The sequence below is a fragment of the Lycorma delicatula genome, chromosome 13 (genome assembly GCF_047948215.1).
Source record: "Lycorma delicatula isolate Av1 chromosome 13, ASM4794821v1, whole genome shotgun sequence".
NCBI lineage: Eukaryota > Metazoa > Arthropoda > Insecta > Hemiptera > Fulgoridae > Lycorma > Lycorma delicatula.
In genome coordinates, this window is record NC_134467.1 from 3198369 (window position 1) to 3225732 (window position 27364).

Here is a 27364-nt window from a genome sequence, read left to right on the forward strand (position 1 = left end):
AGCTTCAAAATTCACAAAAATTTCAGTATAGTACACAAAAAATAGACAACAGACAAAATCACAATTGATCACGATGAACCAATGTAACGTAACACTAAAAATTAAGTTGAAGCACACATAAAAAGAAAACAAAGATTTAATCAAACGTATGAATCAAACCGTATGTATAATATACACAGTATAGTAAGATGAAAAGCACTGAAAGGCAAATGGTTTACTGCACTGCATGTACGCTTATTTAGTCTACCATCTTTTACTGACAGAAATCTGGTACCTGCTGTTTATCTTCAGCCAGCTAACGGCAAGACGATGTTATGATATGACCCATTCCTTGGAGTAATCAACTTACAAGGGTAATCAACTAACTTTAAATACAAGTACTACAGTAAAATGAAAGGATAAACAACATAATGCAGTACAATAAATATAAATTTTACGTTTTGTATTATAACAAATAATCGTAAAATATTAAAATTTTGATTCTATAAATTAATTCTTGATTCTATAACATGAAGAAATTTATACAAATTTCCTGTATTTTGGTTTGGGTTTTAGAAAAATGATTCAATAATCCGGCTGATTTAATTACCCAGTGATTCTAATAAGCGGCATATACTGTACCAATTTTTTTTTCAAAACGCATTTCATTTTAACAATACTGTTGTAAGATTATTCGGAATGGGAAATTAGAATCTTTAATTTTGTATAGAAATAAGTGCTAATGCTGAAGATAAAGTCAACTCTGACGTTATTAAATAGCTATAGTTACACAGCAATTATGTTCTGCTGTTATAGTTTAATTGAGAGCCAATGATTTTAAATAATGGATTATTATTTTAATATCTACATGCATTTAATGTAAGTAATGGAATAAATCAGATGATTTTACAGGTATTCAGCAATGGGTCAGGGTCATGGTATGTCAGTATTAGCAAGAGCTTATTATCATTCAGGCGGTGATCAACAATACCTTGAGACTGCTGTAAGAGCATTACGTCCTTTTCGTGTTTTATCAAAAGATGGTGGAGTGTTGGCAATGTTTTTGGATCAAGTACCGTGGTATGAAGAATATCCAACGCAACCGCCATCATTTGTTTTGAATGGTTTTATCTATTCGTTAATCGGTTTATATGATTTATTAACATTAGCGCCTTCTAAATATGTTGAAGAGGCTAACATTTTGTTTCAACAGGTAATTTTTCCTTTTTTTATTATTATTATTAAACTAGTAATTAATGATGCATCTTGTATCCTAGATTAATCCTTTCAATGCGTAAGTCTATTTAAATGTGTAAAGATGGAATGCTTGTGCGATTCCTGGGCGTGGCAGCCCTCATGGAATACAAATAGAAAATTGAGCGATCTACAAAATAAATTTTATGAACTGTTCTTTATGCAACTGTATAACAAACAAAATGCAGATTTGTTTTGACTGCTAGTATATTTTGCATACAAAGGTGTACCCTTTTAAAAAAACGCAATAGTTTTTATTGCAGATTCTGGAATAGCCCTTAGTAATATTATATTCTGAATCTGTTTGTTTAGTTTCTTTTACAGTTGTCATAATGTAAACATTTTCTAGTCCAGGACACGATTATAAACTATATCGGCTTATCACGGTAGATCATCGTTCTTCATCGGTATACATTTTCTCTTTGTCCTTATTACAATGAGTAAACGATGAGTTACAATGAATTTACAATTACATTACAATGACTTACAATGTGAATCTAATACATTCTTAGGTTTTCCGTGTTGAAAATGTCAGGACCTGAAGTCTCAGTGCATCCTTAGTATCTAGTACTCTACTAGTGAGTATTTTTGTGCTTTGTTAAGTTATGTGCAAATCTACTTAATATTTTGCACGAGATTACAAATATTTCTCACATGTGCAGTTAGTTACTGTATAAAGGGATTTTTCTATTCTAAAAGTGCTAAAATGAATAAACCGTTTATAAACATTAAGGCATTTGTATGTTTGTGCTGAAAACAGCGAAAATTGTAGCCTCTCAGCAAATTTACCGTAAATACATTAATGAAGAAATCAATTTTTAGTTGAAATGATGTATTATTTTAATAAATTAATTTACAAAATTTGAAGATTTTTCTGTATTTTTTTTATTTATTTATTTTTTTGTTTTCCAAATTAAACAAATCTTTTACCTGTTGTTTCTTTGAAATAACCTTTAGGTCAAACAAATTCTCACTCTTTTTTTGATTAAATTAATGATGTATTTCTCTAAGATTGAGTAGAAAAGGTGGTTAAATTTAAACGGTCTGTATATATAAAAATATATGGTGTCTATGTATTATATATTTTAATATTTTTTTTTTGGATTAATTTTAAGCAACAGCAGTTTCTACAGTCAATACCTACTAATAAATCCCAAAAGCATGCCATGAAACTGCACCTGTTGTTTGATCTCAATTATTTGCAAGAATCACTATTAACCGATTTATTTAAACATTAACCATCATTTAGGAAACTGGTGTTTAACGTTACAATTTTTATTTTGGTAGATGCTACTTGTAAGATATATCAGATGTTGTAGAACTATCATGATGATACTAATGTATTTTACATTAATGACTACGATTGTATTTTACTAGCTAAACTATTCATTACATATTTGGATGCATCTTGTTTATTAATAATTAAAATTGATATATCTTGTTTGTAAAATTTTTAATTAAATTCTGTTTATGTAATAATTTTTGACATCTCAAGAACAATAAAAAATGAATTTAATTAAAAATAAAATAAATAAATGAAATATGAGTCATATTCACATCATTTAAAATGTTCAAATTGATGAGGAATCCCACCGATCATGAAATTAGGCAATTATATCATTTTTAAATGCGAGACATGTCAAACCGGCTGATACTCGTAGACAAATTAGTAGACGATGGTGAAAAAGTTATGATGATGAAACGGTTGGAAAATGAATATGGCAGTTCAATGAGGGATACAGTAATGTCCATGACAAGTATAGGAATGGTCACCTTCCATTGTAAATAATGATTTCGTTTTACAAGCGGATAAAAAAATGAAAGAAAATTGATGGTTTACAATTTCTTCATTATGTATTGAGTTCCCTAAAATTTCACAAACAGTTTTGAATGAATTTGGTATATAAAATGTAGGCTATCACAAACTCTGCTCTCATTGGATGCTGAAAGTATTGAAGGGGTTCACCACAAAACCAAGTGATTAGACTCAGCTCAGTCTTTTCTTGCCCGATATGAAAAAAGGTGATGATTTTTGGAGCCAAATAGCGACCAGTGATGAGCTCAGGTCTCTCGCATCACTTCACAATCCAAACAACAGTCTATGGAACGATGACATATATCATCTCTGAAAAAAACAGAAGTTTCAAAATCGCATTCCAACACAGTCGTCTGGGATAAGAAACGGGTTTTTTCGGTCAACTTCTTCAAGTGAGACTATGAGCACTATGCTTTATTGTGATATTCTTAAAAAATGTGCCGTGCAATCCAAAACAAGAGAAGCGTGCTCGATTGTGGAGTTTTGTTGCTTCATGACAGTGTTCATCCAGATATTGCCAATAAAAGTATGATTAAATAATTTGGCTTTGAGTCGATGAAGTATCCACCTAGAGTCCTGACTCGATGCCAAGCAACTACCGCTTGGGGATTTCTAAATATCGAGTGACCGTTTGCTAGTGAGCACTACAACATTGTTTCTGACTGGAAAAATGCTGCACAATAGTGGTCATCTTCAATGACAATGCTGATCTTCGAAGAAGAAATGAAAAAACTGATTACAAGATCCGAAGAGTGCCTTAATAATGGTGGAAATTAGTAAAAAAATAGTTTAAGGTATGCTCTTTCATGTAAAATAAAATTATTCTCTTAAAAAAATATACACGCTTTCCAGATATGCCTCATATCAAAACTAAAAAATTTAATTTTTTTCTAGTATATGATTTAGTAGCAGACTCAAATTATTATAAGAAATGAATTTGTAATAAATATATAACATACTTCTATTTAACTTTACTGCTCGCTAATAATATATTTATCTGAATAGATTTATGCCTAAATTACCCATTAATTTTCACAAAAAAAATGGTAAAAGAATCTTTCAGATTAGCTCAGTAATTCTTTAATTGTATATCAACATAGATAAAACAAGACCATGCGTGCTGAAATATTGATATAAATATATAAGATTATTAAAACTGTCATTTTTTCTCTTTTTTATCCAGGGTATGCATTCATTGAAAAAATTATTATTAGCATTTGATACTGGTTCCGGTACAAATTATGATTTAAGACATGTAACAATAGGTACCGCACCAAAAATTGCACGATGGGATTATCACTCGACGCACATCAACCAATTATTATTATTAGCGACGATAGATAAAGATCCATTATTATCAACTACAGCAACAAGATGGGTCGGTTATATGAACGGTAAAAAAGCATCTCATAATTAATTTTTATTTCCTTTATTATCATTAATATTAATAATAAGAATTAAATTTAATATTTTATTTATTTTTTTGTTAATTAATTATTTTAAAGTGTGAGGTTTTAAATAATGATAAGGTTGAATGTATTCTATTGAAAAGACTGAACAAGTTTTTTTTTTTAATTTTATTGTTTTTTAATCAAATTAGCAAAAATTATTACATCGTAGATTATTAAATAAGAAATATCTTATATACCATATTTTCAATACAAATTAAGCTGACACTTTTGTTTAATTATATCGATGGGAAAAAATAACCAGTTATGTTTGGTGTAATTTTTAACAGAAAAAACAAAATCTGTAATTCTGTAATATCTTTTTCTGTATCTTCTGATGTTGATATTTTCGTTTTATATCTTCCTCTTCTTTATTCCTTTCAGGTCTTCCTTTATAAAATGTTTTGGTATAGTTTTCCTGCAGATCATTTTTGATAGTGTTACATATCGTTATGGTAGTGTTGTATATGTTTATTGCTTCTGATTCTGCTTTTTTTTAAATTAATGAATAATACAAAATAAAATGTTCAAATAGATCGATATAATTGCAAAATAAAAAATCTGATATCACCACATGACTTTCTTGTACACCTATTAAATTAGATATACATATTTTTTTAAAATGAAAAATACATAAATTTTATTTCATTAATAATTTGTGATATTGTTTTTTTTTTTTTTTGTTATTATTGACTTTAATCGTACAATTTTTTTTACAATCAGAGGTTAATAACACTGATAAACAAAAAAAATTATTTTGATGTTTCTAAGTGTGATATCATTTCTTGTATTGCTTTTTTTGCATACGTTACACATCTACAGATACAATTTTTCTGTCACTCTTGGTTTTAAATAAATTACGCTTCAAAAACAATTAAGGGAAAATATAGTTAAAATCTGTAAAATTTATAATTTTGTACGGCCGTACCTGTGTTAGAATGATTTTGCTGATGCTTTTCTTTTATAAATAGCCTCAGGCACATCCTGAATAAATGTCTAACAGTAATTGGCTAGCATGTCCATTTCCCTTTATAGCGGCTTTCCATGAAATGTCTTTGTGAAAATGTTCACCGTGTTCGTCACTTACATCTCCAAGGTTGTCTGAGAAAAATTCCAGATGTGAATGGAGGAAATGTATTTTCAAAGACATATTACATCCCATAGCTCTGTACGAAGTAAGTAATTAGTTGAATAACAGTATCATGGTAATTGTCAGATTTTGTTTTGCCGAGAAAAGTTTTGCAAACGTCTTTAAATGAAGCCCAAGCTGTACTTTCTACATTATTTTACATTGAATTAAATATATCATCTTTGACCAGCTCTCTTATTTGAGCACCAACAAATATTCCTTCTTTAATTTTTTGTCACTTACATTCAGAAATCTCTGCCTGATGTACAAAAATCTGGGACTATCCTTTTTCATTGTTTTTATAAAATTTTTCATTAGCCCTAGCTTGATATGGCAAGAGGGTAAAAATATTTTGTTGGGTTCAACTAAGGGCTCATAAATAATATTTTTCCCATTTGGAGTTAAGTTGTCTCGTTTCTTCCACTTTTTGGTAACATAATGTTTATCCCTAGTTTGGCTGTCCCATTCGCAAAGAAAACACATGTACTTAGTATAGTATAACTTCATGCTTAACAAAATAGCTAATACTTTCAAATCACCACACACATTCCAGCTATGTTTTTATAATTTATTTTTTCAACGACGTCTTTCATCACATCATATGTCTCTGTCAAATTAATACCACAAGCGATCAGTCTCAAAGAATATTTGTTACCGTTGTGTAGTAGAACCACTTTTAAACTATACTTGGATGAATCTATGAAAAGGCATCATTCCTCAGGTTTATGAACTTGTCCTAATATAAGCTTATCAATATTTATGCAATAAACCAAATTATTTTCATCAATAAAGTACTGAGAAAGTTCATTTTGTCGGCTGTGAAAGCCCGAAATTTTTGTATTTTTCTGAAGTAAATTATTCCAACCTTGCAGTCTTTAGCCTAACAGTTCAGTTTGATTTTTTGATAAATTTAAATCCCTAACCAAGTAATTTAATTCACCTTGTGATATAAAATCTGGCTTATTGAAAGATAATTCAAAATTAAAATCATTATTGTCTTCTTCAGTACTGCCTCATTCTTCATCGCTGCTTTCGAAACATACATTCACAGGTGGCTCAGGAACTGGAAAAATTTCACTGTGAGGTACAGGCCTGATTGCAGATTGCAATAAAGTATATTTTGCAGTATGTTTAGATTTTTTTAGAAATTCCAGACACACGTGTTAAACAAAAGTTACAGTCAGTTACATGATCTTTTGGTTCACGCCAAACCGTAGGTACACCAAATAGCAAAGCCTTTCGTGTACCTTTCAGTCATCCTCTTAAATATATATATCAATTAGTGCATATTATATAAGGAGCCCACATCTTATCGTGATCACCAATTTTATAGTGAAAGTACAAATGATATGCTTTTTTAATTAAAGGTGTAATGTTTTTTCTATGGTAAACTCACCACATATATAATAAAAGGCATCCACATCGTTTACACAATTTCAAGGCATTATGACACTGCACTGTTAACAAACTTAAGACAGCAATAAAACTGAACAAAATCACTTCATTTCTAAATCCAGTGCTTAATACAAACAGCACAGCTTTGTTTTCAGATACATGTTTTGACCTGTGCAGACATGATTAATCTTTCCATGAAGGCTCACTTTTTAGTATTAGATAAGATGTCATAATACGTGACTATGATATGATTTAATTCTCTGTCTAGTATTGTTTATTTATAATTACAAATTATGTTAACAAAGTTAAACGATAAAAAATGAGCTAACAAAATTCAATATAGGAGCTTACAATGTGAACTTAAAACATGGCAGCCCGTGAATATTGAATTTTTAAATTTCATACTTAGTTGTTTATTCTGTACTAAACTTTATTGCTTTCATAAAATCCTCCGATATTTGTACTCTGTTATTAATTTTCCAACTGATATTTTTATTCTCAAATATTTTACAAGCAAAATACCTTAAATTTTATCTGACCATCTGGAAATAAATGCTGTAATCTGTGGACTGACGCATCACTAATCACTGTGTGGTTTTAAAGAGGTCGCTCTATTTACACACATTTTCTATGTAAAAAAAATAAAAATAAAAATTACTGAATTATTGGATCCAATCACATTTGCTAGTAAAGACAGGTCATCTAATTCATTCTTATGCAATAAAATATTGACTCGTACTTTTTGGAAAATGAAATATGTCAAGGTTTATTGGAAAAACTGTTATAAAAATTTCATCAGACTATTATTTTTTGATATATTTTTTTAATTTCACAGCCAAAATTTTATTAAGGTTAATTAGACAAAGTTAGCGAGCAAAGCGAGCATTAGATTATGTTTGGTTAGGTTATTTTGATGACTAAACTCAATGAAATTGAACAAAGTTATTTACCGTGTACATTATGAAATATATAAGTATTTTGAAACTTAACTAACTTGCACGTAAAGTTAATTTAGTCTTATGAACCTAAGAGATTAATGGCAACAGAGACACAAAAATGAGGAAGATCTATTTGGATTAATGTTTCAGAAAATTAGTGAGTATTTTCTATTTTACAATCCTAGTTTTCACTGGCATTTTTTTTTTTTTTATTTTGCTGCTAAATTCCAGAAAAATAGAATTTTTTTCTAATAATACATACAATTAAACCATTGATTTTGTTTCTTCTTTAAAAATTGAATAGTACATTGAGGTAATCAATTAAAAAATAAATGTCAGCTTAATTAAATATTAGTTATAAATTTATTATTATAAAATAATATATGTATAATAGGACCAATTATATTTATACCACTGTAGAGTTATTCTATATTTATAAAAAAAGTTGTAAAAAATTACATATATTGTTAGATCAGTATTTTTTATAAAAAAAATCTTAATTTTTTTTAATATTAAAATGTACTAATCTCATTTTTTATATTATTCTTATTTAATTTTAATTCATAAGTGTAGGAAAAGATTAAAATAAGTAATATGTGTCATGTTATATATGAATTGAAATATTTTTTTGGTCTACGATTGAGACCAGCCATACAATTGAGTGATTAGAAAATTTTATTGTTGATTTCTTTTTTTTGTTTTGTTTTGTATGTATACAGTCAAATTTTGATACAAATTTAGTTTTTAGCAAGAAATTAAATACATCAATAGTTCCATCATACAATTTTCGTTTTTGTATGAAAAATGCCAAATCCAACAATGATTTTGAAACTAAAAGTTTTCGAATGAGTCAAAAATCCTGTAATATTCTGCTCTAGTGATTAGAATTTGAACTGCCTGACTGGTGAGTTTCAGAAATGTTTTTTGAGGGGGAAACTAGAAAGCCTCTCTTTTTTGTTTAGCCTCCAGAACCACCATAAGATATTACTTCAGAGGATGAATGAGGACGATATATATGAATGAAGTGTAGTCTTGTACGGCCTCACAGGTCGACCATCCTGAGATGTGTGGTTAACTGAAACCCAGTTACCAAAAGAACACCGGTATCCATGATCTAGTATTCAAATAGACTAGGAAGCCTGGTTTTATCGGACTGAACTGAAACCACTAGGTTTACTGTTGAATAGGAAAGTCTCAGAAATGGTTCATGGACAGCCCTTCCTACTAAATAATAACAAGGATGCACCTGATCATTAGTTCCTGGTGTCCGCAGTATAAAGAATGTAGCGACTGTAAAACTTATACTCACAACACCAATAATGAAAAATAGTGAGTAACAAGAAAGGAAATTTTACCCGTAAGCAAATATTGGAATAATTTTTATCCAGTCCAGGACCCTTAAAATGTCAAGTCACACTTAAACTGCTGTGAGAAGTTTCTTAACCAAAAATAAAATGAGAAAATGAACTTTAAAATTTCAAATAATTAAACAGAAAATACTCAAAAAGAAAGTTAAAATTGATTTTCCAGACAGATTTCTAATTAAAGCCGGCACAATCGGTTGTATAACCTCAACATCATCGTGCATTAAAATATTTTCATTGTGTTCACTTGGCATTTAATCCAAAAAGTTTTGAACTTCATGAATTTGATGAAATATGCATTTTTAATAAACTTCTGTTGACCAGATAATTAAAATATATATTTTGAGTTTTTCCTATTATTATTTGTACATGGGTACTGAATATTTATTCAAACATTAATACATAATTGATGAAAATTTACATATTCTTCCTTAGAAATGCATTTTTTTCACATTAGAGGTGGAGAACACAACATTAATTTTTTATCTTGTGACTATTATATAAGTTCACAATTACCTAAGGTATAAGAAACATCAAAAAGGTTTACTTACTCTAAGAATAATTTTTTTTTTCATTTAAATGACCGTTCACTTTGATTAACGAATTGAAGATTTCATTTATACAGTTGAATAATCGATCAAGTGCACTTCAGTAATATTGGTATTACGATAATGAGTAACATTATATTTGACTTACTGAAAAGAAGGTAACAAGAAACCACTTCACACCTTACATTTTCTAATAGGCTTGACATGGGATGAGAGTAACAGTACGTTTTTAAAAGCCATTTTTGTAAAGTCACCTAAAATTGTTAGTTTACAGGTACCGACAGAGAAATGTAGCTTCGGATAATACATAGGAAGAATTAAAAATTGCACTAATTGAATATTTGACAAACGTTTTTATATTAAAAGAAAAAGTTATTGTAACAAATTTTGACTGTATATTATGTATAAGTAGGTTAGATGTATAAACTTGTTTTTTAATTTTTTTATAATAGTCTTTAAAAAAGATGTTGATTAATTATTAAATTTGACCTTTCATCTTTTTATTATATTATATAATTGTTTTTACCTATCAAGTTATGTGCCGTATGCTTACTGTTCAATATATATTTATTTATATTGGATTTATATCCATACATAAATAAATATCTTTTCTGATTCTCGAACATAATAATACATTATATACGTAGATTACATTAATGTAAGATAAATTATAAAAGGTATAAACAAATTAGATGCAATTAAAGTACAGAATAATTATTATTTATGATAAATATTAACACATGAAGTAACATTTACTTAAATACATTAAACAAAAAATTACTACAAAATAATTCTCAATTTAAAAGTAACTATTTAAAACTATTTTGAACACATTGAATGTGTTCCTGATAAATGATGTTTTTTTTTTTAAATTAGTATTTAAACAAGTATTAAAATAAATAATTATTTAAATTAGTATTTATCTTGTTCAAGTAAAAGGAAATCTTTAATTATATTTTAAACAAGTTAGTGAGCAGATTTTTCAAACGGTTCACTAATTATTAAAAACACCAACAGAAGCATAACAAGGCATTTTTTTTTTAAGCTGAAATATTGTGCTGTGTTATTTGAAAACAGTTCCATTGTCTGATATGGTAAAGGTGGATATTATAATTTTTTGAGAATAAGTGACTCTTCGTTTTAGAACAGTCACCATATAAAACCGTACATGTCCATTTGTAAACCGATGTTTTTTTATAGGATCAACTTTTTGCATGAACTTGTTGAGATTATGTTGCACATCTTGCAGTTTTTCTTCACAGAGTACAGATTGTCTACCACTTTGCTCTTAATCCTTTACCGATCCAGTCTCCTTAAATTTCTCAATCAGCTGCTCTTTAATATTCAATTAGGAACCAGTGTAACCAGAAAATCGGTCTTTCACCATCTGTATGTACTCACCTTATTCATGGAAGACTAATCGATGATAAATATTCACTGTTCTAAAGTTAACACCATCCTGAGTGAGCTTGGAAAGACACAATCTCACTTCTTCAAAAGCATAACAATATACCCCTTCTCATCACATGTTCACTATAACTAGTACAAATTATCTATAAAATAAAGTTAGATTAAGATCAGAAACAGAGTTAGTCAAGATGCAAAAATCATGAATGTTAATAAATGTGAGTTCTGAGTATGAATCTAAAACTTATAGATCAGTATCGCTTTTATCATTATAAAACAATATGAAAGTTCGATGATTGTCATAATTATTTGCTACAATTAATAGTTAGATGAAAGGTCGACTTAATAAAAATATGTTAAATGTGTTGTATAAATGTATTATTTATTATTATTGTTGTTATTATCTTTGAAAAAAAGAAAAATTAATTAAATTTAGTTACTAAATTCTAGTCATTTTCACTGTATTTATAAAAAATTATAATTTTATGATGTTATTAAAATATTATTTTAAATTTTACATTATCTGGAAAAATACTTAAAACAAAATACAAATGCAGTATGATCCCTCTATAACACCGTTCAAAATAACACAGATACGGTTATAACTCCAGAAGGAGATCATCCCAAAAAAAAACCGTTATCAGATATAAAGAGAATGTTACTCTGTTTAGTAAGTACATAGAAAAGCATTTTAACTATTTATACTTATTTAGCAATAAATTGAACTGAATAAATAAATATATATATATATATATATATATATATATGTTCAGCTCTGTGAAATTACACATAGCTGTACTGTACAAACAGGAAGACGACAACATAAAATAACAATACAGAAAGTAAATGCTTACTTAATATTTTCCTTTGTCTTCAAATGCGTCAATGTAGTAATGTATCATAAGTAACACTGTGTAATACTTTACAACAGCGTTCTCAACCTTTTCTTTCTTTTTCCTGTTTAGCCTCTGGTAATTACCTTTCAGATAATACTTCAGAGGATGAATGAGGATGATATGTATGAGTGTAAATGAAGTGTAGTCTTGCACAGTCTCAGTTTGACCATTTCTGAGATGTGTGGTTAATTGAAACCCAACCACCAAAGAACACCACTATCCGCGATCTAGTATTCAAATCCGTGTAAAAATAACTGACTTTACTAGGACTTGAACGCTGGAACTTTTGACTTCTAAATCGGCTGATTTGGGAAGATGCGTTCACCGCTAGACCAACCCAGTGGGTTAGGGTTTCTCAACCTGGGGAGTTTCAAAATTAGCATACAACTTTACATGTAAACAATAATGAAATCATTTTATAAAAAAAAAAAATTATTTGTTAGAAATAAAATTTATAAGTACAAACGTAAAGAAATTAAATTAATGAGACGGTTGCGTTTGTTTTTCATTTAAAAGTTTTTCTGTATGAAATTCTACGTTAGCAAATTCTTTTCAAGCGGTAGAAGATGATTCCTATGATTAGTTATTAGTGCAACCGTAGATGAAAAACCCTTTTCGCAGACGTAAGACTTGGCAAAAGGGATTAATATTTTTAACGGTTTTGTGACTAAATTTCCATATTCACTTTGATAGACAAGCCAAAACACGTAAATCTTCAGATGTAATGTAGTTGTAGTTTTTTATCAGTAGTTATTTCAATGAGCCGGTTGTGAATCTCAACCGGTACCTTAGTAGCTGCAACAATTTCACTGAATGGATTCAGTACCCGTCTCTTCGAGAAATCATGTTTACCTTCCAGGAAGTACTCCACCGACTGAAGTTTTAGCTCACGCAAATGCATTTTCAAGCTATCCAAACTCCAGTGAATAATAGTGTCTTCATCCAAATTTTTCTCATTGTAATCGGGAGCAGAAACATTCAAAATTCTTGCTTTGAAGGCGAGTAATTCAGATATCAAGCGTGAACTTTTTCTACATTAATAAAATGTTTTTATCACATCCTTGTAAATTTACGTTCTAGTTGTTTAAATGCGAAAATATATCGACTAAGTAAGCTGAAAGTAACATGTACTCGTTCCGTAAAAACATTGAGAATGGCATTTGTTTATTCTGGAAAAATATTACTAATTCATCTCCAATTCCAATAACCAGGTTAACACTTTCCCCTATGATAACTGTCTAACTTCTGAATGGAAAAGAAGAGATTTTTTCTTTTCGCCCATTTCATCGCATAGTTTAGCAAACAGCCTGTTCTGTAATGGTCGACTTTTAATAAAATTAACCATTTTTATAGCTTTACAAAGAATTTGTTTGAGATTTTTCAACATAATTTTTCTGTAAGAGCATGTCTGGAAAGGAAATGGTGCATCCATCTTGCCCTTGGAATATAACGATCTTTTATTTTTTCAGAAATCCACCGTTCTTTCCTGTTATCACCTTTGCACCATGGCTACATTCTGCAATACATTTTGACAGAACTATGTTGTAATTTTAAGTAACTTCTTAAAAAATTATCAAAAAACATAGTTTGTCCTAATGCACGACCAGGTCTTGATTTGCAAAACAACATATTTTCTTTGACTGATCTGTCCGTATTGCATTCATATCTCACAAAACATAACTGAGAATTTAATACTAAAAAATTCACTTGAATTCCCTCCTGAATTATCTGATCGTGAACATCTGCAGCCATGCGCCCTGATACAAAGTTGTTAGAAAGTGAAATTTTTTTGCTTCTTCCACACCTATTAAAACATTGACCATATTGATTGCAGCTGGCAGTATGAGGTTTTCCCCGTGCAATTGTAATTGTATGCAATTCTATGGGAGTTTGGATATAATAGCTACTCGTAATGCTATAGAAAAAATGCTTTAAGTATACGTTAATCAGTATGGCTTGATTTATATATTGAAGCTTTGCTTTCTCAGAGTATATAATTTTCTGTCAAAAATGTGTACGGGTTTACTTTTACAATCCGAATGTTTAGTTTTCAAGTGTCAAATTAATTTTGACAGCTTCTTGTTTCATCAGAGTGGACTTCTTCTTCTTCTTCTTCTTTTTCCTGTTTAGCCTCCGGTAACTACCGTTTAGATAATTCTTCAGAGGATGAATGAGGATGATATGTATGAGTGTAAATGAAGTGTTAGTCTTGTACTTTCTCAGTTCGACCATTCCTGAGATGTGTGGTTAATTGAAACCCAACCACCAAAGAACACCGGTATCCACGATCTAGTATTCAAATCCATGTAAAAATATCTGGCTTTACTAGGACTTGAACGCTGTAACTTTCGACTTCCAAATCAGCTGATTTGGGAAGACGCGTTAACCACTAGACCAACCCGGTGGGTCATCAGAGTGGACTTAAAACCAAACAATGCACTGTGGCTTTCAATACAATGAGGTAAAACCATAATTTAAATAACTACCATTGTACAACCGTATCTTTTTAACAATTGATTGTGGATTTTTCCATTGGATGTAGATGGCTCATTTCATTTTTTAACAAATTTATCCATTTTGTATAAGAATCTAATGAAAAAGAAAAAACAGTTACACCATTTGAACCTCACACTAAAAAACTGAAAATTCAGTTATTATTTTCAGTAAAACTACAATTTTAAAAACTTAAATAGAGACACCAAAAGTACATTTTGCATTCAAAAACAAACTGATATTCTGCAATCCCTTATGCCTCTTTTATACTACTGAGAGCACGATGTGTTCAAAAGTATCATATGCATGTTCAAACATTATACTCTCACAGTGAATAATGGGCAAGTAGACCAAATTACAAGAGGCATGTACACATCAAGTTGGAACCTGTAAATTGCTTATGTTTGTACACTTCATATATGCATATTCATATCTGTTGCAGCTGAATAAAAAAAATCAGCTAAATAGTTTTAACTAGGTTTAATCGGGGATGGTCACAAAATATTCATTATATATATATTTTTTTTATTTTTACTTTTGGGGGTCGTGTAGCTAAAAAGGTTGAGAATCATTGCTTTACAGTATTTTGAATTCAAACCAGTTACTGTAGTTTACCATTCCAAAAAAACCAATTGATACTGAAATTCAGCTACAGAAATACAAAAATATAAGTTCACTGTACCTTTATTTTTCTACATTTTACTTCATAATATTATCATTTTTAATTGTAACATTGCAATAATATTTTAATTGTTACAATATCAACTTGATTGGCTTTTTTTTTGTTCATCACTTTATCTTTGAAAAATAATGTGATTAGCCTTGAATGGCAATGCTATAGCAGGGTCCTACTGCATTAACATCCAGTTGACAGTTTTTTAGAAAAAAAGATTAAAATTATTATTATTATTATACTAACTCTCTAATCATCTGAAAATAAATTTTCTTGCGATTAACTGTCTACAAGAAAACTTTGTTTTTGAAATGCCAAGATTACTTATTTGCTCAAATAACAATAGGATATCATCTATGTGGAGTTTTGATGGTGAAAATAAAGAAAGGATTTTGTAACGTATCAAATATATAAACAAAGGCTGATCAGGATGTGTAAGATCGACGAAAGGTAATTTTAATAATAGATACTGTCGATGATATATTAACTTAATCGCCAATAAATCAACCGTGTCAGAATTAGAATGTGGAAATATTATAATTAAAAAAATAAATAAACATATCATTGTGCATTTCATTTTATATATTCATAAAATAATTAATAATATTAATTATTTTATAATAATATTAATTATAATATAATGTAATTTTATATTTTGTGTATTCAATTATCACTTACAGTTTAAAATGTTAAAAACACTCACAATATACAGTAATCAGTTTTTTTTGTATTTTTAAAAATGGTCATTAAAAATAAAGAAAGATATTTATTTATTTGCTATAAAAAGTTCTTGTATATACTGTAAATATTTTATTCCTGATTTATTTAGGATTCTCCTAAGTAAGAGAATTAGAATTCTCCTAGACGAGTTTCTTCTTATTATTTACAATCTCAGCGTTTCTGCTAAATCTCAAATGCTCGTAGGTTATATTTTCCCTGAAATCTCTACAGATTATCAATGATTAATTCAGAATTTCTTCCAAAGTATTACAAAATTACTCTTATTATTTTCATTTCGTCTCTAGAACAAAACAAAGTCAGAACAACCTGAATGTAATAAGAACGACACCAGCTTCTAATCGACTGAAACTTACAATGTTCACATAAAAATACAGACAAATCTACCGAAGAGTAGCCACTATCACTTTCATTGCATGTTCTCTCACGTATGCTTCAAAATACTGTAATAAACTGATCGCTCAGACAGTAATTTTCATGAATAATGTCAAATTTTTTTTACACCTGAAATTTTTTTGAAAACAGTCAAGGCAGACATTCCAAGGATTTGTTATCTACACCGAACTTTAATTGTTTTTTTTATACTATTACTGCTCAAAACATGATCAATATCAAAGTTAATCACCAAATTTTACCGAGCATTTTGAATATTTTTTATGCCGGTTACCTTTATTTCAAGCAAAGTTTGTAGTAATAAATGCACAACAGCTCTTACAACATTTAGTATTAATCACACCTTCTTGCCCGTACTGAACTATGCATAATGAAAAAAAAACTTGTCTGAACTATTATAACTTATAAACCATTATGTAGGAAATAAGCTAATTACATATAGAAAAATATAGTTCATAAAAAATTATGTTAAAATTACATATTTAGAAAAATTATTTTATTGTCATTAAAGTATTAACAAATTTTCCTACAGTTTTTTAAATGAGAATCTTCTTTATACTTTCCTGGCTACAGCTCTGTTGTCGCTGCAGCTGCATAGTTATAAGAGAGAAATGATACCCAAAATTTTGGATATCAAATTGTTTCCAAATGGTGGTGTTTCAAGGCTCCCTCAGTTCAAAAAAAAAAATTGTAGAAATTTCAACATGTACGTAAGTAGATACGCGAGTTCAACATTACATAAATTCTTTGAAAATGACTCAAAAACATCTATAAATTGGACAATGGAGCACTGATTGCATTAAATTTTAGACAAAATTAAATATGGAGAGGGGTAGTTTTTGCAATTGTAACTTTTCATTTTTATATCGTGCTCCTAAAAAATTGAGTTTTATAAAATGAAAGTAATTTTTAAGTTATTTAAAATTTCAACATTTTAAGCCAATTGGATTTAGGGTGGAGGATATTCAACATTATTTTTAAATGGTTTTTGGCCTTATATCACCAAAACCCACAAAAAGTTAAAGTTTGGCTATCTATATTCTAACTTTATCCTGATTTTTGATCCGATCGAATAAACAGAGAGTCCAGTACCGATTTTTTTTCTTTAGTAACTATAATTTTTTTTTAGTTTTGCTGAATATCATTATACCAAATTGAGCCGATTATAAACAAAAATAATTTCTCCAATATATAAACTTTTCATCCCTAAAGTACAAGGAGATTGAATATGACTCTTATGTAAAGTATAATCTTTTTTAAACTTTAATTTCAATATTGGAAATCATACTCTATCAAGTATTATTGTAGACAACCTGGGAACATTTTTTTTTAGAAAAAGAAATTCCTTGCATAAGACCAGACATAAGAATTTTAAACGCTTTTTGATTTTTTTATAAATTCTAATACTTTATCTATTTTAAAAGTACATAGCTGTTGAAAAAGGAGGTCTCAGTGGAACACAAACTTTAAAACTAAATTTTTTTTTCAATTGTACTGCATAATTTTTAAGTTAAATGTTGATCAAGGGAGTAAATTGGACCCAAATTTTTTTAATTGAACATTTTTTTCACACTTTTATTCTAAATTTTGTAGAATTGGGTCATTAATATTAAAAAACTAATTTGAAATTAAAATCTGTCGATGGCAAAACCAGGAAAGTTATGCTATCCTTTGCCTGTTTTTTTTTTTAAATATGATTTTTAGCTCTGTCGGTAGGTACATTAGGTAAAGAATTTTTACAATTTCACTTAAACCAGTATGAAAAAGGATCATGTGAAAAAAAGAAATTCCATTAAAATTGCAAGAGATCTTTACATTACAGTTGTTTGATGTTAGCATATCGCACACAGTACAGACTTTTTGCTTGTCTCCAAAGCTGTTTCACTGTACAACAGTATTTTTTTAAATTTTATTATTAATACAAATTTTGAACTCACTTTTAAACCATAGTTGTGTCTTTAGTTTACAAAACACTAATATTCTAACAAAAAAAATGTTTAATACTTTTATGATAAATAGACCTGTTCATTTATATACTTAAATAGTAAAATTTTATGTAATCTCTAAGCAAAGTTATGAAACATCAGAAATACTTTATGACATAGAACTGGTAAAAAACTGTGTACATTTTTTACTATAAATGCAAAATAAAGGCATTTAAATATGGTGATTCATCCAGAAACCTTGTAGCAACAGAATCCCTGACAATGATCAATGTGGACCTTTAAAAAGAAAGAAACAGGTTTTTATGTAAAATATTTAACACTATAAAGGACAGTGCACATGTATAAAGGATGAGGAGTTTATATGTATATATATTTATATAAAACTCTGCTCCCAAAAATGCTATACCAGAAATAACATGAGAAAAGATGAACTTTTATCTAAAAAAAAAAAACAAACTAAAAACCTATAAAGTTAAAAAAGGCTTAAATCAGGAAAAGAAATTCTGAACAAAATCAGTAATTAGTTGAGAAAAAATTGTTAAATATCTTGGAAAGGAGGGTTTTGTTTGAAGAAAACATACAAAAATTAAAAAAAAGTAATAACGGAAGTCAGGAAAAGGCCTGTGTCAATACTTAAAAAGTATTGATAGGGAAAGAAGAGGGACACTAACAAAAGAGTTAAATGCGGTGCGTTCCATAGTTGTCCAAAAAAAAAAATTCATAAGAAATAATAATTCAGTCGGTCTTTTTATCTGTGCTGAATAGTATAGATCTGTATAAAAAATAATACTCGATAAACCTTTAAGGCAATTAAATAAATGGAGCTATTTGTGAACTTTTCTGGGTTTTTAAAAGATTATTTGCGTTACATTTAGATTTTAAGAAAAGTAATTTATCTGATGTGCACCTCAGACATTAGTTTTAGTTTGGCTATTTATATTTTTCCTGAACAAGAAACACAAGTTCCAATAAAATGTCTTAAGACAGAATCATCCTTCTGCCTAGTGGGAGGTACTAGCTTGACATCATTGTTGGAACTCAAGCGATAGTTAAACAAACAATTCTCATGATACTGAACCAAAAAGATAAAATAAAAAACGCGATTAAGGGTTTTAGTTACTAGTGACTGGTTACTGTATTAGTGTTGTTGATATTTTGAATTATATTATTTTTCTTTCCAATAATCTATTTCAGTTAATATTTACTACGTAGAAAAGTAAATGTTTTCGACAAATTAATACATACCGTAATAAACAGCAATTTTAAAACATTTTACCTATTTACTTCTAAGTCAAAAATTTTAGGTAAATAATAAAAACATATTTTCACATGATATATCAATAAAACATGTATCTTTAATTTATTTATATATTTATTTAGTTTGTATGTGTACTTATTATAAAACAATAATAATAATAACAATAAAATAATATACAAATTCAGTTACTTAATTATATATAAATTTAGTTATTTAATTTTATATTTACTGATAATTAGTCTGTATAAAATAATTTGAATTGTTATATAATGCATCAATAACACTTGAACAAACTTTTTCATATATAAATTTAAACAGAACTGTAAATAGGAAAATTATGTGAAAAAAGTAGCAGATTTCTGCAACTTAAAACAACTTACACAAAACATGCTTTTTAATACAGATTAAAAAAAAATTAGAAAAAAATTTAAAAATGTATTAAAAAAATTTTTTTATACAAATTAAAAAAAAAATTAGAATTTACAGAAAGATTTTTTTTTACTGATGAATTAATTCACCACAGAAGCCTACAAAGAAGCTAGTATGTGGAAAATGCCATGCTGGGACGCTTCCGCTCCACTGCAGAGATTAGCAAACATGGATTTGGTTGAAACGTTAATTTATTATTTTCAAAAGTAATAACTTCTTGCGTTATTCAAAACATAATAATCGTAATCGTTTAATAAATATACCAAAGAAATATTTAATACTATAAAATCTTCAGATAAGGGCATAAAACTGATACGGTATCAAAGGACCTTGACAGCATAATAAATTTAAACAAACGAGAGGAATATTTTAAAACTCAGTGAATTGACCGATGTCAGAATGCTTCATCTGAAGCGCTTATCTAGACCCAAATCCATTAACCGATCGATTGATTTATATGATATTCAAGAATTCAAAAGACATCTAACAGCTTTATATTTTTAGGGCCAACATACAAGTATATCCTATTGTCGTAGTCACATCTATTGTTGTCTGTCACTTCTTTGAATCATTAGACTGTGATGTATCACCCATTAGAAATTAGTAACAGAATGGTGGGCATAAGAATATCAGAAAACTATTAGCATTAAAATATAACTATTGTAGAAATATTTGAACCATCTACTTCCCGTACTGGAGACCGATTGTTAAACCGGTGCGCTATTATATCTATGTGAAAGTATTTATCAAAATGAAATAGTGGACAACATAATAAGGACGTTGTAAAATTCTTTTTAGCTTACTTCAAAACCTTATTGTTCAAAACCTTGTTGTATTAGAATTCAACCCCCATCGAGTAAGTAATCGGGAAAAAAAAGATTTGTCTCAGATAACCTCCCTATTTTTAGAATCTCAACGATGTTTATTTGAACTTCCAAGGAATACGCTGTACCATACTTATTCCAAAGTAAAAAGGATATTTTCCAGTTAATCAGTCAAGTGACCGGTCAAGGCTCTCCAGATACTACTTGAAAAAGTAAGATATTACTTAAATTTACCCTTGCTGTTTTCCCTTTATAGGGATCAGTGCTGTTTATTCCTTCAATTAATTTTAGACTACCAAGTTTTGTGTTCCTTATTGTTATCTTGATTCTTTCTGTTATCTTTCCATTAGCTTCTCCTTTTGCTCTCCCAGTTTTCCCATAAGCCCTACCACATGGCCAGATGATGCTACTGTCTTGTCTAAAATACAAATAGATTTCATTTCAGCCCTAAATATTCTCTTTCTATATTTTACTTATAAACAGTAATTCAAAATACCATGTCAACATAACAAAATAAACAAATCTCTGCAGTATCTTTGCTACGTTATATGATTAGCCGAATGCTAAAATCCATGCATTGCAAAGGCATATGACCGGTTTTCTGTAGAAGGAAAATTTTACACATACAATTTTTTTTTTTTCTAAAAGGATGTCAAAAACAGAATCAGTCAAAAATAATAAATAGAATTCTTTATAAATTTACAGTCTTCCCTCCTGTATATATATTTCATATATGAGAAAGTAAAAACAAAAAAAAAAAATAGAAAAACTATTAGTATAATGTATAACAAACAATATTATCATAGAATTTACCGGTTAAGATACAAATTCTGTCATAAATATTTATATTTATAATAAATAATATTTCTATTTAATAAATAAATAAATTATTTTTATTACTTTATGAAAAATAAAAATTAAAAAACAAGAATCAAATATCAAAATGCCTAACAGTACATTTGTAGAATCATATTTATAACTGGCTGGTCCAGTATCTTTGTTTGTAAATAATTTGATACCGTATTATAAACTTTTTCTATTAACCTGATTATTATTAATTTTTTATTATGTAAAATAAAAGGTCAAATTCTTTTGCGCAATTAGTAAATTGCATTAATATATCATACATTTATAAATTATTAAATGAAAAAAGAAGAGAAAAAGAAAAGGCCACTACAGCAAATTTATTTAATTATTTTTTATAAGTTTATTTATATATTTTCTATATTAAATTCTGTACCTATTTCCTTGCAGTTTATTAAATACAAGTAATAATAATAATAATAAGTCATATAGTTTAATTGTCTTAATGAAGCACTTAATAATGAACAACTAATTTTGAAATGCATACCATCTTTTTATAGTTTTATTTCTACTTTAGTTTTAGATTTAAGGAAAAATAAAAAGTCCTTTTAGACTCAAGGCTTAGAGGCAGCTGGATCATTTGTTCACTTAATGAATGTACTGGAAATTGATAATTTATCAAACATCCATCAGGATATGCGGTTAATTAAAATAAAAAAATAAAAACGAATGATGGCCAGCAACGGTATCTAGTAACTTAAGTATTAAAAATACAATCCATTCAGCCAGGCCTTATAGTTTTAACAAATGCATGACAAACTATGAGGCTCTGATATACCTTGCAACCTCAGTCTAGTTTGCCTTTTTACGATGTTATGTAACATCTTAACAAAGCCTATCCCGTAACAATGATAATATTTTATTAAAACAGAGAGTACAATCAAAGAATGTTCTATGAGAAAGTATTGAAACGGTACATGAATAGAAGTAAATCAATGATTAACCAGATTCTAATAGTATCTACATAAAGAAAAAAGTGTGAAGTACAAGGAAAAATGCAGTGGAGGAAACGGACGTTCAACTTACAGAAAAACTTCTTTGATCGGGATAGAACAGATGTTTAATTTTTCCTTTGTATATTGTTAACTTTGTTTTATACATTATTCTATCTAGTTATTTAGGTATCACCGCAAGAATGAACAGAGCTGAATTGATTTTAACCCTTTCCTGACCTTAGTTTGGTATACTGAACAGAAATTGCTGTCAAAAACGACTAAAATCATCTGTCAGATGCTTACAAAATCAATTTTACTTATCTTCTACCTCTATTACAGAGAATTTTTTTGTAAAAGCAATCGTGCAATACACGGTTTATAAATGAAGTAAAGCAAGGCATATTAGACAAAGTCTGTTTGTGAAAAAGATAAATTATTCATCAAATGATCATGCATAGAGTGATAAACTCTGTGATAAAGATTTTGTTTTTTTTAATTTCCTAAAAAGTTAGGATTTTGCCTCAGCTAAATGCTTTTTCTGTATTTCATCTAAATGTAGTTTTGTTTATTTAAGCTTATTAAGATAGCACTTTATTTTTAAAAATAAGAATTTACTATTAAAAAAAAGAAAAAGATGATTTTCCAATTAAAGATTGATGATATAAATATTTTTTTAAAAAAATCACTTCTTCCATATAAAGAGAAGTATTATAATTTTTTGTTGCTCTCTGCTATCTATCTTAGTCATCCTTATAACTGACAAATCTGAGAACACAAATAACACTATAGTTATCTCTATGAGAATAATGACGGTTCACTATAGTTAAACTTTGCACGGTGAACAGAGTGAAAGTGTCACAGAAGGATTTAATTTCACCTACATTTCAGATTTCATCTGTATTTTTAGAGAACTTTGCATACCGATAAGCAATAGTCTAATTTAATCAGCAATTTTTGACATGTAGAATTTGAAGAAAAATATAAAAATACTCACCATTATATAGATTGCTTTCCTCACTCAAGATTGCTCAGTCTTTTAAAAAAAAAAAGAGTACAAACTTCTTAAAAATTGAGAATTACCAAAAAAAAAGATAGCGTTAATTTCACAGTAATTTATATAGTATGCAGTAATTGGGATGTCTTTTATCACTTATATAAATTTATTATTAAATAATTATTAAAAAAAAAAATACTGAAATAAACACTGGTATTATTTTATTAAATTCTAAGCGTTCTTCCATGCAAGCTGTTTTTTCTAAACAGTTGAGGGAAGAAAGATTAATGTCTATATGATACTATACATATACAAAATATTATTTTCCTAAGCAGGTTATTCTTGTTAAATCATCCTCCAATTATAGACTATCCGGTTATGTATTTAACTTAATGAAGAAGACAACAGAAACCGTTTCTCGCTTTCTGTAGAAAGCGAGAAACCGTTTCTCGCTTTCTGTAGAAAGCCTATCCCTTGCATCTTATTACTCTTGAAAATAAATATACCATTTGTACAACTGACTTGTGTATAATGTCAAATAACCTACAATCGTCAAGTTACAGCAACCATTATAAATGTATACAGTATAATATAGCGGTGATACCATCTTAGAAGCAAATCAGGACATGATTTTTGTTGTATATTTCATTTAAAAAACAGTTTGCAAGATTGAATTAGGAAAAAATATTAATTTAATGAGAAGGTATCTTTTACTAAAGAGGAATTTTACTTTGCTCTTTGATAAAATAAAAACTATTATAAAAGAAGAAAAAAATTATTGACTAAATAAAATAAGAAATTAGATAAGATTTCATTTTATCATTAATTGATGCCATCAAATATGAACAATAATAAGTAATAGGCAATTGTAGAATTTATAAGGTTATTCATTAACGACAAAGTTCACTGTATGACTTATATATTAAATTATATAAATCAAATTATTACTGAACTTTAATAATATATCTCTTATAGTTAAATACATTTTAATTCTTGTTTTGTTTAAATTTATTTTTATATTAATATGTAATGAAATGGTGCTAATATTATGGATTAGGAATAGTTGAATTATGAGCTGTGACGTAATAAATTATTATAATCTAACGATTATTGTTATATAACCTGTATTATTCAGAGTTGGAATGCTGTTTTTTTGTTGGGAGTTAGATTAATCACCTGATGTGATGCCATCCCTAGTGTTAGGAACAATCCGATTCAATTATCGCTACAAGTGCAGCAGCTTGCCAAATTTACACTGTATAAATACTTATGATGTTATAGTTTTCTATCTGGATTATTGTTGTTTTCACTTGTAAAAAGAGCAAATGAAAGAATGTGCTAGATAATTATTATTGTACTGTCTGGCAATTAGGTTAAATCAAGGGTTCCACACTCTTTTTCCCGCTACCATTCAACCCTTAATAATATAGGTATAATTTACGATGTGATTCAAAACATATGGTTGAACTTTTGGAAATTAATGTACAAATTAAAGTAAGATAAAGAAAAACTTTAGCGTTCCATAAATCTTTTCCTGATAATAAAACAGTATAATTTACATATTAATGTAGCACAATCATATTCAGTTAGCAGTATTTTACAATTAAACTTTTAAATTTCTCTGTTGTATGTTGATACCGACTTGATTTAATGAGGAGAGAGAAAGAGAGGAAAATGCTGCTTCATTCAATTGTAATATTCTTAAACCTACAAAAGATTTAGGATATCCTATTGAACCACAAGAAGATGTTCCAGAAAAGATGATAAATTATTCCAGTTATCCTAATCAGAAATAGTCTTTCTATGGGTTCATTGCCTCTCTACCTTCCCGTTCCTTACTTTTTATCCCTTTTTCCTCGAATCATTGTCATGAGGATTTGACCAGCCACCATCCTAATTCTCCTCACATTATGCTAGTCTGGGAAACTTCTGGCCCTGTAGAACCAAGCAAGGACTCTTCCTATTTGCAGTTGTATGAAAAAGGTCTGAATTTTGGCTGAGATAACTATTGGAATCAGATCCCGTATTCCTCATAAAATCTAATCGCAAGATAAGACCTACAAAACCTAAAAAACTTCCAGGATATAAAAGAGCATTGTTTGAAATTTAAGGATGTCTTTAATCATCTATGAAGCAGCCAAATATAGAAGTGAATGTCTAAAACGCATATACTCAGTCTGAACCAGTTCATTCATTATATCTGTATGAATCCCAGATGCTATCCATTGTAGTCCACAGAGTTTTGAATAAATGATTGTATTTATATACATACAAGGTACAGATTATCCACTGAATTACGTATACAGGTAATCTTCAGTAATTTATAATTTTGTAGCAAGTATTATATCTTGTAAACTGATAATGAAAAATATTATTTTAACAGTTTGACTTTTCAAATAAGGCAACATCTCACAGGTTATTATAAATAGTCATAACAGATATACATACATACGTGAAGAATCAACAAATCACAAAGGGTGTTAGATACCATTAGAAACAGCTAAAGGTATACATTTTGTGTGGTCTCATATTCAATAAAATTTTTTTTTTCTACTATTTACCGTTTTTCATATGAATCTGGCACCTAAATATGTAATATACCGATAAGACTATCAAACAGGATTTAGTTTTTAATAAAATGTAGCTCCAGTTTGGTAGGAAAAGTTTGTAAGAACCACAATTCATCTTTTCTTTAGATGCTGTAATTGAAGTAATCGGTATAAGGTAAATCTTAATTGCTGTCGTTTCATTGTTCACCTCAGAGAAAAAGTACTAATTGCTACACATTGTTTCTTCACACCTAAGAGATAACTTTTCATCGTAGTGATTGATTACGCATTAAATAAGGGTTGTTTGAAAGATATATGTGCAGTTTTGTTTGTTTTGTTAAGTGAAAATAAAAGTGACATGACAAAATCAATTATTTAACATTTGAGAGTTTTCATATAAAATTTTAATGAGATTATCTACAAAAGTGTAAGCGACAGATAGACCATTTTGTACGGTTATCTGAAAGGTTTGATTATTGTACAGAAAAAAGAAAAAAATTGTAATAAAATACACGCAATATTGCCAAAATACTACACATTCAATAACAGCAAATGTCATTATAATTATTGTAAGGGTACTACAGAACCGCTTATCTTATTATTTATTGTAGTGCCAGATAAAATGTAAGACAAAGAAGTAAACTGTCTCCACTGTAAAGGACAATGTGCTGTATCCTTTCCTACCATTCAAATTATCCAATAGATAAACTCAAAAATCTTATTTTATTCTGTCTGCAATATTATTATGTCATTACATCGAGTATGACCAAAAGTTTAAATTCACAAAATTCAAAAATTTATTTTAATAGGTCGTAAATGTAATAAGTAATCAAGAAAAGCCAAATTAAGTCACTATAAATCAGAAATTTTTCCAGAAGCTTATACAATTTGGAAACGCTACAAACATGCTAGCGAAAACATAAGCAGTCAAGAAAAAAGAACCCTCAAAAAAATATATGTTCCAAAATACAAAGGTGGAATGTATTAAGAAAAGCAGAAAACTTGTATCAAGAAGTAGAAAATATTAAAATATAAACAAAAGTTTTATATATGAAAGCGATAGATTTATGAAATTGGTTGAGTAAATTTAAATT

General features: G+C 28.4%; 1 protein-coding gene across 3 annotated transcripts in view; it reads left to right on the forward strand.

The window, feature by feature from the left end:
• The window catches only part of Hsepi (D-glucuronyl C5-epimerase), a 289844-nt gene that overhangs the window by 248025 nt on the left and 14455 nt on the right, over positions 1 to 27364 (forward strand). For all 3 annotated transcript variants that reach the window (XM_075381564.1, XM_075381566.1, XM_075381565.1), the window contains 2 exons: positions 892 to 1192; positions 4233 to 4443. In XM_075381564.1, coding sequence (XP_075237679.1) covers positions 892 to 1192; positions 4233 to 4443 — 512 coding nt within the window. The remainder of the gene's footprint in view (positions 1 to 891; positions 1193 to 4232; positions 4444 to 27364) is intronic.